A 16,534-nucleotide genomic window follows, 5' to 3' on the forward strand; every position below is an offset into this window, starting at 1 on the left:
TGTTATTGTACTAAAAAGAATTATTTATTTATTCAAAAAATAATTCAATACATCTGTACGATTTATTGTGCTTTTTTTCCACATATTATGTTTATTTAAAGGTTATATTATAAAAAAAATGTCATTGAGATTTTAACTTTGTGATAAAAACACTCATGAACATTCAAAAGTTTAAAAAATATCTTTAAAATTTCAAAAGTGTTCAAAAATATCATTGCCGCTAATTTTGGATGGAAACCATTAAAGTTTTGTTTCAAAAATACCCTCGAACTTTCAAAAGTTTCAAAAGTATCCTCATGTAGTACATAAATTGAAACCTTACTACCTTATTGCAAAAATAGCTCTAGTTTTCTTTTTTTAAAAAAAAAAAAAGTTTAAAAATATTTCTACCGTTAGCATGATGATCAATTTGTTTAAAGTTTTCTTAAATTTGAAAACAACCAATCTAAAAAATAATTATATCAATATCCTATTTTTTTCTCATATATAAAGATAAATACTCTCATTTTCCTCTTATTTTCTAATTCTTACATCAATTTTCTCAATAAAAAAAGCCAAAATTTTAAGTTAAGACATAAAATCTCACAAAATTTCAAAATTGAAATCTCTCCTTAAAACATACCAAAACGATAAATAATCAAATAAAAAAATGAATTTGATTACCAACACACACTCAATTATTAAAATACAATTTTGTTATAATATTTAGGTCCTAAAATTCTTTGGTGTTTCAATTATTCTCTTTCTTCTTATTATAGTCCATACTTTTTATTTAAGTGTACAATTTTATTTATTTATTTATTTTAAGATAAACAAATGCTAAACAATTAACAAATATGGGACTAAGAAGATACTGAAGATGGAAGGGGAGTAAAAAGAGAAAAAATAGAGAAGTAAAGCGGTATTAACGATTTATGTTCATATAACAGTAAATATTTTAAACTTTTTATTTTTAAAGTTTAAAGGTATTTTTTAATCTTTTGAAAGTTTAAGAGTTTTTTGACACAAAACAACAAGTAATGATTTCCATCAAAACTAAGAATAAGGGTATTTTTTAAAATTTATTTTGGAAGTTTACGAATATTTTTTAAACTTTTGACAGTTTAAAGGTGCTTTTTTATGCAAAGCATAAAGTTTAAAGGTATTTATTATAATTTAGTCTAATTTAAAATAGGAAAATTATTTTAAATAAATTCTTAAATTAATTACAAATAATAGTGAAATATCACACTCTATCTACGATAGACCGAAACACATATAGTAATCTATTATGGTTTGTCATAGATAAACAGTAAAATTTTACTATATTTATAAATATTTTGGTTCATTTTTTTATATTTGAAAACAACCTTTTGAAATATACAATAAAATTAACATTAATAATTACATTTAACCTCTTTCAAATTCTCAAGTTGTTATCCATAAATAACTCATACCTATATAAGTATTTTCTTTTAAATAAATGAAGAGTTGATGAGGTTATAATATAAGTTGTAACTCTTTATTCCTATAGTTTAACTCCCAAAATGTGAGTTTATCTTTAATTATGTTTAATAGTAGAATTTTAAATGATTTTGTAATTTCTTTCTCCTACAACTATATATATATATAGAGAGAGAGAGAGAGAGAGCTCTCCTTTATCATTTTCTTTACAAGTATTTGATTTTTTTCCTAAGTTGAGATTTGCTTCTTCTTCATTATTTATTGTCTTGCTTTGTCGTCAAATGTTTTTTTTTTTTTTTGTTGGATTACTTAACCTAAGTTTCATTTTGCTTTTTCTTTGTTGTAACTTTGTTCTTTTGTATTTAAAGAAAAGATATGAAGGTATGCAGAATTTAAAAAAAAAAAGAAAAAAAAAGAACAGAGTTTAAGATGATATATTGCCCAATGAAATTAAGTGCAAGTATGTTTAAAGTCAAGTTCATAGATTTTTTTTCCTCTTTAAAATGTATTTAATTTCTTTTATAATTATAGTAATTATTATATTGTTATTAAAAGAATATACTCAATGATTTTCTCCTTAAAATCACGACAATAAGAAATGATATTATTATCGTTGTACTATCATATTTATATATCTTAAAAAGTTGTTTATTTAGAGTTTTTTTTTTTTTTGAACTATTATGTGCATATATTAATTTCTCAAGTCCAATATATTATGTCTCCTAATTCATTTTTGGGCTATTATTTGTTACCCTTATTAAATTCTTTAATTTACAAATTATGCACCACAAATGATTAATCAATTATCAACGAGAAATGCATTACTTGATAAATTGTAAATTAATTAAATAAAAAAGTATCGACAATACTTTTCTTTTTGAAAAATATATCATTCTACATAATATAACATTTTATTTGGTAAATTGAGCTTGGAGTAAGTTAATCTATTATATATATTTATAAAATTATTACGTTTAAATACACATAATTATAACACGACACAATATTTAGATAAACTAAAAAAGAATATAATATTTAGATTAATTAAGTAGCTTTTTCAAAATTGAATATAGATGACACTTATTTTTTAAAATTTATATCTTAAAAAATAGTAAAAATTAATTTGATGATCTATTAGAGCTTACAATAAAAAAAATTATAGTTTTATACAATTTTAAGTTGAATTAATAAAGATTTAAATACACTCATAATTGCTACTAGATGAAAAAAACGTAAAGAGGCATAATATGAATTTTTTTTTTTTTTTTTGGGTAGAAATACAACAAATTTTAAACTCATTTTATGATGATTGATAGTAGAGTTGGTATTAGGGCAGGACAGAATCGGAGATGCACTCCCCATTCCAATCTTGTAATCCCCATCCTGACCTCATTCTCTATTATGATAGTCTTAATTGGGGTTAGGAAATCCCTGTTTGCCGACAAGGTCCTCGCGAGGAAAAGTTCTCCATTTTTTTTTATTTTTATTTTAATTATTTTTTATTTAAAATCAATTAAAATTTAGTATTTATATTGATATTGTAAATATTTTAGTAACAAATTAGTATTATTATTGTTTTAATTATTTAAATTAATAATAAAAGATATTTTAACATTTTTATTGTAAATTCAATGAAAAGTTAAAAGTTAATTATAATATGTAATGAAATTAAAAAAAAGTTAAAAAAATTAATAATAAAAAAACAGTAACTTTAAGCTACATTTTAAAATAGTGATAGAAATATATATATATATTAAAAAACAATAAAAAAAAAATATTCGAATGTAGTTAAAGGCCATCCATTTTGTGTTCTTATTTTGACTCCATCTCCGGTCAAATTGGAGATTCTTCCATTGTCTCGATTGGAACAGATACTCGAGAAGATTTTTATCAACTTTAATTGATAGACAATTTTATAGAGTTTACTTTGAAATATTAAAAAAGTGAATAAACTCTTCAATTTCCTACTACTAGAAAATTGATTCCTTTTTCATCTCAATCTCTTAGATGTTGATAGAAATTAAAATTAACTCGATAATTTATTGAATATTATAATTATACTAAACAAATTATTATTGATTAAAAATGAGATTGAATTAACTAAAATTTAAATAATAAGCTAAGAAATGTTAATGAAAATGTAAATGCAGCAACGATGGTTGATAAGTGAAGAGAATATAAATTCTTTTAGCATTCGTTTATAAAATCGTAAATATATATCTAAGAGAATTTTAAATGAAGTTGCGGCATTAAAAAAGTTTGATTATTCCATTTTTATTTCCAAAATACATATGGGAAATAGTTGTTTTTAAATATAGAAAAATGAACCAAAATATTTATAAATATAGTAAAATTTTACTGTCTATCTACGATAGATCGCGATAAGTTGCTATAAATTACTGTCTATCTATATCATGATAGACACATATTAGTCTATCGTGATCTATCATAGATAGACTGTGTTATTTTGCTATCATTTGTAAATATTTTCAACAGTTTTGTAATTTAAAATTTCTATAAAAAATGATAAAATGATTATATAAAAAGACTAAGATTATGGGCAATAAAATGAGCCAACTTATTTATAAAGATAGCAAAATTTTATTATTTATTAATTACTGATGCTAATGGATATCGCAGGTAAGAACTCAAAAAAGTTCAGATTCATTATTTTAGAAAAGTTATAGTTCATGAACGAAAGTTAGTGACGTTTTTGTTTTAATGTGATGGGAGATAATTGACCCTCCAATTTGTATGGAGTGAGTACGTATCAATTAATTTTGATTGAGTTTTATAATATTATTTTAAAATTAAATATCAATTTATATCCTTAAACTTTAGGGTTGTATTAATTTAAACCCAAAACTATTAATTGTATTAATTTAAACTTTAAACTTTCATAAGTATATCAATAATTCTTCATATGTTTTATTTGGATAAATATACTTGTAATTTTATCAATTAAATCTTTAAACTTATAAAGCGAAATCAATTTATACTATCAATTAAGATTTATTTGAATATTGGACATTCAAATTAAAATTGTCAATTTCGTCAAATCGATATTTGTAGGAGTATACGCACTTATAAGAATTTATGCATTGACGATTTTCAAATATAATCCTAATAAAGGTTCTAAATCTTTCCGCTTATAACAACTTATAAGTTCAATTGAAAAAAAGTAAGACTCTATTTGGTAACCATTTAATTTTTATTTTGAAAAATTAAATCTATAGATATTGTTTCCACCACCAAATTTCTTCCTTAATTATCTACTTTTTAGCAATAGTTTAAAAAACCAAGTCAAAATTTGAAAACTAAAAGAAATAACTTTTAAAAAAGGGTATTTTTAAATATAAAAAAAATATTTAAAAATATTTAAACTTTATAACAAAAAGTTATAAAAATACAAATATATTTTTAAAAATTTTTACTATAAAGTGTAAATATTTATACGATGTTCACTCCATTCTAATCATACTAATTATTCAAAAATATATACAAAACATCCAACTCATTCGATCGGTGGATGCCTTTGCCACCAATGATCCTTGTAACACAAAAGAAAGGGAGAATAAGGTCCCGATGATCATCAAATATATAGCATTAAACGATAGCACATTAACTTGGTCTCTTTTGAAACACCAATGGTTGAATAATAAACATCAAAACTCAAACGATATATATTAATGTATAAATAGATATATCGATATATCGAAGTATAAGATAAAAAAATTAAAACATGTAGAGTTTTATTATTATTATTATTATTTTTCTCTAATACAAATATTGATGCATGCATGGTTTCACTGATAACCACAAAAATCTGACATTAATATATTCCCATCTGTACTTTGGGAAGGCAAAGGTACAGGAAACAAAGATCCTGCACCTGCCAAAGACCAAACAGAGATGTGAATAAAGTCAGTTGTTCAAATTGAATTGTCAAAGAAAAAAAGGTTTGTTCTAGATGGATAGAGACTCATCATTTTTTTTTAATTTTTTTATTTTTTTTATTTTTTTTAATTTTTTTATTTCACAAAGTTGGAGTTCTGAATCATAATCTTAAGCTATCACTAAACTAAAAAAACTCAAATGATTGATAGTTTAACTCCATCTAATGAATGGATTATTAGTTTCATTCATAGAACTCAATACATTTTATCAAGTTAGAAGTTTAGTCAGTTAATTTTTAAAGTTATAATCTAATGAGTCCCTCAATTTTGAAAAACATCGATAAATACTTGAACTTTTAATTTTATGTGACATTTTTTGTTTTTCATTTTTGAAAATTAAGTCTATATCCTCTTGATTTTTTACAAATGATTTGTATCTTTCTTAAGTACAATGTTGTTGAATTTTTAGCTAAATTTTAAAAACAAAAACAAGTTTTCAAAAGCTATATATTTTTTTGATTTTCAAAATTTTGTTTGATTTTTTAAATCATTGGTAAAAAGTAATAGCAAAGGAAGAAATTTAAATGTGGAAATAGTGTTTATAGACTTAATTTTCAAAATAAAAAACAAAAGCCCAAATGATTACCAAATGTGAGCCTAGTGTTTCTAAGACAAAATTTGTTTTTTTTCTTCTTCTTCTTCTTATTCATAAGACTATGACTTCTTAGTATTATATGTTTAATAATAGGTCCATAAATATGTTATTTTAAAAAACAAAAGACTCATTTGATACAAAATTGAAAATTCAATTGTCGATATTTTCAAACTTTAGAAATCCAATCATTCGATACAAAATTAAAAGTTTATATAAATTTTTATCAAACACAACTTTAAAAATTTGGAAACTAAACTAGTAATAGAAGCAACAATTAAAAACAAATAAATACATGATTACTAACAAAAAAAAAAGACCTATTCTTGGTTCCTACTTCTGATCAAAGTAGGTAAAGTTACAAAAATCTCAGATGGGAAATGCAACAAATTAACAATCATAAACATACAAATTAAAATGAAATAAATTAAAGAATAGGTGCCTCAATGGGAGAATATTTGTATATTTTTTATAATAGGAGTGGTTGATTTAACTATTATTTAAAGTAAAATAAAATAAGATGGGTGTTTATTAGGGGAAGGGTTATGCTTGTAATTATGGTGTTTACATGGACTACCTCAAAGCCAAATATATAATAATATATTCTCCCCCTCAAAGTTAGGATGGTTCATTATTATGTATATATATAATGGTATTTTTCTTTGACACCAAGGCTTCCAAAAACTAATGGGGTATCCACTTTTTTTTTTCCTTTTTCTTTTTTTGTTCTTTAGATTAAGAAAAAAAACAAAAAATTCATTTTTGATTGGATAAAAATTCAAATATGTTGTCATTTTCTTGAGGTGGTGTAGGTATCCACTCAAACTGCAAGTTTTTAATCTGTCATTAGATGCTTACACAAAAACAATGTTTTTTTTATGGTTTTTTGGGTCTGTTTTTTCTTTGTTTCTTCAAAAAGTTAAATTTGCTTTCATTTGATCAGAGGGTAAAAAGGGTCCCACTTAGACCATGCAGAGAGTATCTCTATTTCTCTAATCTCCATGTAACAAAAAGGGCAAATAATAATAATAAATTAAAAAAAAAAATTGATCTAAAAAACCCTTCTTTTTATGCCAAAACCCAAAAAACAGTACTCTCTCTCTCCTCCATGTCTTTCTGGAAAAACATTGACAATGGATGGAGCAAAGAGTGGATTTGAAGCAACCCCACAAGCCAATCATGACGGTCCAAGTGGCGGAATCTCCTCTGTCCATGTGTACATTTGAGTCACTTAGAAGAGAGATTGAATGATATGAAAGAAAAAAGAGAGAGTTGTAGCAATTAGAAGACAAAGAAAAGAAGGGTGAGAAATTATGAATTGAAATGAGAAAGATAAGTCTCAAAGGAGATATAGAAAATGTAAATGGAAAAAGAAGGAAATTTCAAGTGCTGTTTATATTATAAATAATTATTTAATACTACTCGAATATACGTTATTTCTGTCGAATGCTGACGTGGCAATCAATTAACGAAAAATGTTCCACATGAGAACACAAGAATTGTATTTGGAAGTGAGTGAGTGAGTGAGTTAAGGAAGGTGAAAAAATTTTGGCAGTTAAAGTTGCTTTCATATCTGGCTTGGTCAAAAGCCCAAAACAGTGAGAAAAGTGGTAAGAAAGGACATATCAGAGATAACCCAGAAACTAAAAGAAAATGATTTTTTTTTTAAAAAAAAATGACAAATGGGACACATTGGGATTTTAACTATTTTATGATTTTGTCTCTCATTCCTTGCCAAAAACAGTGAAAACCCATGAAAGTTTTGGACTTTTCAGCTCAACTTCTTCAATCAAGCACAACCCAACACAACCCTTTTTTTTTTTTGACAATTTATTTTTGAAAAAAACTTTTTTTTAAAAGAAAATTTATTCTTTTTTTGCCCTTCTCCTTCTTCTTCTTCTATGGATCCTAAAACCTCATCAACAACAAAGCAGCCCCAAGAAGTGGTAGCCAACTTTTTGAAGCCTCCAGAAGAAGAAGAATTAATCATGGGTGAAAACAAACCAGCTGAAATAAAAGATTTCCAAATAGCAATTGCAGAGAAAGAAGAAGGGAAAAAACAGTTAGCCCCAAAAAGAAGCTCAAACAAAGACCGTCACACCAAAGTGGAAGGCAGAGGGCGAAGAATCCGGATGCCAGCTCTATGTGCGGCTAGGATTTTTCAGTTGACCAGAGAATTGGGTCATAAATCCGACGGCGAGACCATCCAGTGGTTGTTGCAGCAGGCGGAGCCGTCGATAATCGCAGCCACAGGAACCGGAACCATTCCGGCTTCTGCTCTAGCGGCGGCGGCAGGTTCTGTTTCGCAACAGGGGGTTTCTCTGTCGGCCGGATTGCATCAAAAATTGGAGGAATTAGGAGGTGGGGGGTCCAGTAGGGTCAATTGGGCGAATTTGGGGAGACCCCATTTGGCCGCTACACCCACAGGGCTTTGGCCCTCATCTGTCACTGGCTTTGGATTTCAGCCTTCAACTGCTGCTTCTGCTGCTGCTGTTGCTGTTGCTGCTCAATCAGCTACTAATTTAGCTAATGAAACTTCAAATTACTTTCACAAACTTGGGTTCCCACCTTTTGACTGTTCCCCAACCAACATGGGTCCTATGAGTTTCACCTCCATTTTAGGTGCAAACACTCAACAATTACCTGGTTTGGAGCTTGGATTGTCCCAAGATGGCCATATTGGGGTTATAAATCCTCAGGCACTCAACCAGATTTACCAACAGATGGGACAGCCTAGAGTTCATCAGCATCATCAGCATCATCATCATCATCAACACCATCACCACCAGCAACCTCCTGCTAAGGATGATTCTCAAGATTCAGGCTAGAAAATGGAAGAATAAGGATTTTTTTTTTCTTTGAGAGAGGATGGCAAATGGCTATAAGGGTTTTTTCTATCTTTTTTTTTTTTTCTCCTTTTGGTTTTTCCTTTTTCTTAATGGGTTTTTGTATTGTATTGTATAATTTCAAAGTGAGAACAAAAAGAAAAGAAAAAAGAGAGAGAGAGAGAGAGAGAGAGAGAGAGAGAGAGGGAGAGATACCTACCTGAGAGGAAATTCTATAGTGATCTTTATTTGGTTTGCACCCTCCTTGTGATTGCAATCTTTCAAACTCTTCTTCACATCCCAGGTTATTTCTTGATTCTTTGAAAGTTTTGCAAACCTTTGGATGTATGGAACATGGAGGTTTTTTTTCTTTCTTTCTTTCTATTTGTTTTGTTATCTTATTGATTGTAGTTTCCTTTCGGCTTTTGCAGGTGTGATTGTATACAACTGAAAGCAGCTTGGCTTGAGCTTAACTACATTTTTTCTGTTTGTTTCTCTATTAAAAAAGGTGTGTTGATCATATTGTAAGTTTACTTGTTCAGTTCTTCTCTAGTTCTTGCTGGAATGGTGAACAATTGGTTTGTGAAATTTGAGATAGAATTTTTTTTCCCCAGTCCCTAAGTCTTCTGTTTTCTGAATAATCAAAGGAGCTATTAGTTTGTTCTTTGCATTTCACCTCTTATAAACAACATTGAGTTCTGAATCTCAAACTGCTTACTTTGGTTTACAATCTTTGAAATTTTGCTATTCCTGGCCGAGTGCACTTAATGTCGGAGGAACGATTTAGGATGTTCACTTACTGTTGGTCGTCGGGCTAGGTAAGCATCTAATGCATTCATTGATCTTTTAATTCAAATAGTTAACATAATGTGTATTTATGCTATATATTAATAGTCATTGCATTGGTCCACACCAAAAATCCCAGTGTTGCCTTTTCCTTAACTCGAAAGGCGATTGTAACACTTTGTAGCTTTATATTTACATTGTACATTAGACAGACATCTCAAGTCTGTTTGAAGCATTTAAGATCTATCTGCACTCTAGTCATTTTGGCATCCTTTTCTGCTACTTTGTCATATGCCTTTTCTGATATCTACTATAGAATGTGCTCGTTTCATGAGCTTATATACTTGTTCAAGGCGGTATACGATCAACATTCTCCTATGGGATATCTTATTTGGTTCTAGTACCGCTCCTGAGCTCTCCCTTTGTAGCATTTGAGTTCTATGACAATTGTTTACCAAGTATCCATCTGCAGGTTGCATTTGACATCAATGCTGAGAAGAACAACCTTTGGAGAGATCTCTATTTTCTCACATGCATGTGTTTATGAGCTTTACATGGGTAATGTTGATCTTTACTTCTCTCTTAGTCAGGTCAGGAAGTCGATCTCATTTTTCGACATTTATTTCCTTTGTTCTTGTCCTACTACGCATCGTTACATCATCCACTCTGCTTTCATATGCTTGAAAAAACTTTTAGGATATGACAGTAAACGAGCATGTATATCTTTTCTTGAGTCACCTCTGTTAGATCTGGCATATCATTTATACACACAGTTATAGTCCGACCGTTGAGCCTATCATGTCATAAGTTCAAAGCATGTGCTAAATGAGTCAAGGTCGGAGTTTCTCAATGAATGCCGGCTTCAGTTTTCTCTAGCAAAAAGGTAAGAGTATGGAGTTTATTGTTGCCCTTTCTTTAGGAGTTGAAAACATTCTCAATTCTGAGAGAAAATTTGGGTAATGAAGCTTCTAATAGTTCTATAAAGACTCAGCAGGGAAAGGGCCAAAACCAAAACAGGAACTCAGTATCCATTTTATTGCCATACACACAGGAATTTGCTGTTTGATTTTGATGAAATTTTGTATTATTTCAAGTGTTTATTGTCATTAAAAGCTTGCTCTCTCATCATCTGTTTTGCTTATGTTAACATCCTTGTTGTCATCCACGCATTGTATTTAGCTTAGCTGGAAAATTATGTAGATGAATAATTGCTATGATTACGATTTTTCAATACATCAATACATAGCTTAATAATCCTTTCATGTTAATTAATGACTTCCATATAAATTTGTTGATATTGTAATTTCCGTTTATTTTTTTTAATAAACCGACATTTTTCATTAAAAATCAAAATACTTTTGGGTTAAAATATCATTTAGTCTCTATAATTTTAATTGTCTACATGTACTTTCAACCAATCTTAATATTAGGTTTATCATTGATTTTTTTTAACTCTACCTTACCTTTCTTTCAATAAAATTTTAAAATATCTTTGCATGGTGTTTTTAAAATTTAATATTATTATTTAACCAATTTCGATAAAAAACGGTTAACTTCATATGACAAAATGGAATTTAAAAATTTGAAAATATAGAAATTAAATTTAAGACTCCTTAACATTATAAGGATAAAATTTGGACAAGTAAAACTATAAGTTCTTTTAATAAAATGAAATTAAAATTACATGACGAAATGATATTTTAACCGTATTTTTAAAAAGAAATAAAAGAAATTGTCCATTCAATTTTTTTTTTTTTTCTTGTGCTTTTCCATTTTGAGTCTTGCAACCAATTAACTTTCCCGTTCAATTATAGCTTACAGTAGTCCTTTGGTTGGTGTTCCTATTCGGCGAATGGAGCAGTTCACCGTCTTGCCCTTGCGGCAATATCTGGGGTTGCTTTCGAGTTTGTTTTGTAAATCCCTTTTCACCATCTCACTCGGGCGGTGATATTTGGGGTTTTGTAAATCCCTTTTTTTCCTTCTCTAAAAATGTTGGATGAGATTCTTTTTGTCTTCCAGATTGGTTTTCCACTATTCTTGGTAGATCCAGAAATTTTGTCGATGGGGACTTTATATAATTTAATAAAAATAAATATAATGAGTGGAGCTTGACCTGGGTTTTGAAGGGGATAAAAAGTAGATTTACTACTGGGTTAGCTAATGATTTCAATAATATATTATTATATATATAAAGAACATAAAGTTGAGGGGTGCTCGAGCTCTCTTGAGTCCATACTAAATTCACTCCTAACCCTTGATGAGGAGGCTGGTAATGTGGACTATGTTTAGTGTTTTAATACATACTTTCATTAAAAAAAAAAAAAATCAGACATTTTATTACATTTATGCCGTCTCATAAAATCATTCTTATTTCCTACCATTTAATATATTTAAGCTGCATTTAGGGAAGTTTACACTTCTCAAATAAATAATCTGTGAATGCCCACATGAGCTAGTTGAGCCAAAGCTTGAACTCCTATGTATCACATTGTTTATTAGTTAACTTGACAGTTCATTCTTAAAAAAAAATTTCCTAAAGTTTGAGATTTGTAAAGATGATGTTCTTAACATGTGGATATGAATAGAGGATTTGCAATGTTGAAAAGATGAAAGAAAAAGAGAAGAAAGAGAAAAAGAGGGAACAAAATTAACCTCTCCAGCTCTGAGTTATAAATGTTAGTAAAGGAGAGGGGGAGAATCAAAACTCTTATAACTTGCTATATCCTGTACTTCTGTATTATCCATGAAAAATGATAGTTTCTTGATGATTCTCCTGGTCTTCATTAGCCACTCTTGTGTGTTGTTGCACAACTAAGATCATGGCATTACTCATGAAATATGAAGAGGCCAATAACTCTCCAATTGCCCCAAGTTCTCTGCACTCATTCAAAAGCACCAAGCCTTAGACTAACGCCAAACATTTGCTATGTCGTCTTCCAACCGTAAGGAGATCAAAATTGCTACCCATGGAATGTAGTATAGAGATTGTTCTATTGTCATCATTCACCTCCTCTTCTATGTACATAATTCTGTAGTTGTCTGCTATAATTTCAAGCCTCCTTTCCTTACCATCATCGCTTGGGATATTCTCGTTTTCCAGTAGTCAAATCATTATCAAGTTTATATTTGGATGTCCAACCCTTCTTGCCCCAATAAACATTGCCTCATGGTCGTTTGGTCCTCCAATGAAGACTACGACTACTTGAAAAGAGTTCAAATTGTTTGTAATAGACTTTGAGGCATTTAAAAACCCACGTTAGACAACAATGGCAATGGAGCATGTGGTGCCTTATTGACAGAGAGAAGGTAGGCATTCAATCAATCAAATAACAGGCAACCTAAGATATAATCTCTCTAAAGTAAATTTTTTGGAAAGCAGTGAAAGAGGGGTTTGACAAGATAAACTAAAGGCAGGAAATTAAAGCGTGGAAAATAAGATAGATTGATAGATATGAATTGGGTTATTGGGTTATCTAATTACCCAATAAACTCTTGGATTGTCACATCGATTGTCACTAGTGCTGGTCAGACGTCCTTGATAGAAAATCAACTTGAATGTCAAATCTTAAATTAACTAAATAGGTGTCATGCAATGCCTACTACTAAATTGATCACATTAAACTCTTAGATTGACTAGGATATTAGATTAAACCAACTTAGTCTAACCTAATGCTTTTTTATACATTCCTTAGATTTCTTTATCTTTCCTTACTGATGATCTTGGTAGTGCTAGAGAAGACCATAACTATAACTCAACCTATTCGTTACTTAAATTAAGAGGACCAACACACATAGAATATATGTATACCCTGTGCTTTGAGACAACTACTGTCACATTAGCCGAAACATGGATTCAAGAAAAGAATAGAAACCAAGAACAATAAGAAAAACTCATAAACATTCATGAAAATCCCATAAAATCCATGCCCAAAAAATCTTAAAATCGACATTTGGGCCTTAACCAGTCATCAAACCTTGAATCTAGATGCCATAATCTTCCTTACAAAGCAAAAATTAAAGAAATCTCATGGGTTTTGACAAAAGATAGCTAAAACTGAGCTTCGGGCTCCTAAGAGTTGGCTTAACTCTCCTCCTTTCAACCCTATAATGAAAGAACATATAAATAGGACACGTGATGGCGCTGTAGTGCTGTAAATGGAGTTGCATCTCTATGGGAAAAGTTGTTGCAATGTTGTTGGGGTTGCGACGGTGCTGCAATCGTAAGTGGTGCCATAGCGCCACACCATTTGGGCGCTATTGCCTTGCTAGTATGCAATGGCGCTACAGTGCCCTAAGGGGCATTAATGTGGAATAAGCAAGTGCACGTATTAAGTATAATATAGTGAAACGACCTAAGAGACTGAGTATCGTTCTCTAGAGATCAAATGCTCGAATTAAACTTATCTATTTTAGAATCGTGTTGATTTTATTTACAAATTGGAATGTAGGTGATGTGATTTTTGAAAATAAAAGGAAATAAAGGAAGATAAAGATTGAAATTCAAGAAATGAAGATGTTAGATATTGATTTTCTTAATTACTTAATTAAATCATGCTAAGATTTCTATGCAATATTGTGTTAAAGATATGCCTAAATCTAGAAACTATTTTTTGGATTATTATCCTTCAATAACAACATTTTCTCATGCAAACATAATTAATTACTAATTTCTTGAAACTAAATTAAGAAGCATGACATTAAGAATAATCATGATCAACTTTCATTATCAATCTACTAATTGTCTTTTGGCGTTCTGTTTGTCTAATCTAGCCAATCTAGACTTTAAGGATTCTATCTCTTATTGTTGCTCCTCTATAATTCTTGATGAAAATGCACTGGACGATGATCCCCTAGATTTTTTCACTTTTTTACCCTTCAGTGTCCTACCAAGGCCTACTCCTACACCCAACACCTGCTTGCATATTTCTTCATCCGATATTTGTTCAGACCCTTCTTGGGTGGAGAATTCTCTTAGTTCAACCATTTGATTTTATATCAATAATTAAGACTAATTATTGAATGACAATTGTATATGAATAAAGTTACATTGAGAAACAAAAACTTACATATGCATCATTCGCAGCCTGATTAACAAACGAGTTATCATTCCTACAGTGTGTTTGCTTAAATAAGTCCACTAGGTCCATTGTTTGACCATCGGGTCCTCTCTGTAAAACAATTCACAAGAAAATGAGATATTAAGATGAGTGTACTTTAACTAGTTGTATGAGTGTACTTTAACCAGCTTACCGTGGATTCTTTTATGCGTATGAAAGTCTTAGAACCAGCTGTATGAGTGTACTTTAAGGCTGACCTATTCCTTTGATTCGTCTCTGTCATTTTCTAACAAAATGAGAAATTAAGATGAAATGAGTAATTGAAATGTAAGTAAACAAAAAAAAAAAAAAAAAACAAAAATTATTACTTCCCAGTCGGTGGATTCAAACTAGTTGCATAGAAAATGCCAATCCTCTATGTCGTCTTTAAGATGATCAGATGGGTGTCCTCGTACCTCTTCAGGACTTGCATATTTTTTGTAGTGTCTGTGTAGTTCCCCCATACTCTTTGAACAAATTTTTCACTGTTCATCGATGAAATCATTGACCAGTTTGCTGGACAAGTCTAACACAAAATGATTATGAATTAAGAAAGAAAAGAAAAACTAATTAGTATGGAAGTCGATGCATATATAATTTGTAAAATATAAAATGACCATCTTACCAATAATTGACTTGTAGCAAGCTCTCTTGTTTCTATTGGTACCTCTTTCCATGATCCATAATGAACGAAAAAAGATTCCCGAATGTTGGTACCAATGGCATTGCTAAACCTCGTTGCATTGTTGCAAGTTGGTTTCTCCCATTCAGGGTCGATCTCGATAGGGATTCTCCCAAATTGTTGAACATATTTATCTAGATCAACATTTTGAGAGTATCCATGTCTAGCCCTAATAGTCGTATAACCATACCCTGAAGAAATTATACGTCGTTAGTTTAATTAAACATTAGTTTATATATAAATATGGATCTAAAATAACCTGTATTATCTCCTAAAGAGGATGATGCACCAATATGCTCGGATTGTAAGTACTCCAGTATTGCCTTCTCATCAGTATGACCTACCATTGTTCCTATGTAAATAATAATATATATGTTATACAACAATATGTAAGTTATGAAATGAAAAAGAAACAAGTGTTTAACCTACATGCTCATGGAGAAAATACATATTTACATGCTTCTTCCATATCATTAAGATGTTCATCGAAACTCAAACTCTTATTAGAAGATGTTTATACATCCTCTTCCTCGTTATTTATGAAGTCATCATCAACTCGCTGAATTATCAGTTCTTTTACGACTGTAGGGTCAACATCAACTCTACATAAACTGATATCATTCATTGATTCATTGATTGTACAAGTAATACTATTCACCACTTCTAACAACTCATGTTGTTCATTCTCACGTTCTTATACTTCTGGCATGTTCCACACATGCTTTTGGACTACTTGCACAACTTTTCAAGGATTGTTGATGTAAAACACTTGTTTGGCTTGATTGACAAATACAAAAGGCTTGTTAACAAACCAATGACGAGCTGCATTAATTGATATATATCCCAAATCCATGTGTACTCTGTTGGTCTTTTTAAGGTCTATATCAAACCAAGTACACTTATACATAATGACACGTCTTCTCTTGGCATACTGAGAGTCCAATACTTCATTGACAACACCATAGAAATTATAGAGAGCACCTCCACCTTCACTTTCTAAAGGCACTATGATCCCACTATTTTGCATACTCTGACAATTATCATGCTCAATACTATATAACGTACTCCATTAACAATGCATCCACTGTATGAGTGCACTTCTGAACTTGGCCCTATCGTTAGTGAATATATGTCATCAGACATGTCTCCATTTT

At 29.8% G+C, this 16,534-nt stretch overlaps 1 protein-coding gene across 3 annotated transcripts; it reads left to right on the plus strand.

Annotated features, from left to right (window-relative positions):
* The first annotated feature begins 7,718 nt into the window (after positions 1 to 7,718).
* LOC120086085 (transcription factor TCP20) lies at positions 7,719 to 10,870 on the plus strand. Of its 3 annotated transcripts, none has more exons than XM_039042534.1 (3): positions 7,719 to 9,120; positions 9,248 to 9,634; positions 10,075 to 10,870. In XM_039042534.1, exon 1 carries the CDS (start codon positions 7,893 to 7,895, stop codon positions 8,817 to 8,819), a length of 927 nt encoding a protein of 308 aa, XP_038898462.1. In that variant the 5' UTR covers positions 7,719 to 7,892; the 3' UTR covers positions 8,820 to 9,120; positions 9,248 to 9,634; positions 10,075 to 10,870. The 3 variants fall into 3 exon arrangements, with proteins under 3 accessions (XP_038898462.1, XP_038898470.1, XP_038898453.1); XM_039042542.1 differs by having other exon boundaries at positions 9,248 to 9,324; XM_039042525.1 differs by having other exon boundaries at positions 9,248 to 10,870.
* Positions 10,871 to 16,534: the final 5,664 nt, after the last annotated feature.

Source organism: Benincasa hispida, chromosome 1 (genome assembly GCF_009727055.1).
Source record: "Benincasa hispida cultivar B227 chromosome 1, ASM972705v1, whole genome shotgun sequence".
NCBI lineage: Eukaryota > Viridiplantae > Streptophyta > Magnoliopsida > Cucurbitales > Cucurbitaceae > Benincasa > Benincasa hispida.

Coding starts and splice junctions, on each gene's coding strand:
- LOC120086085 (XM_039042525.1), top strand. CDS start 7,893: ATGGATCCTAAAACCTCATCAACAACAAAGCAGCCCCAAGAAGTGGTA.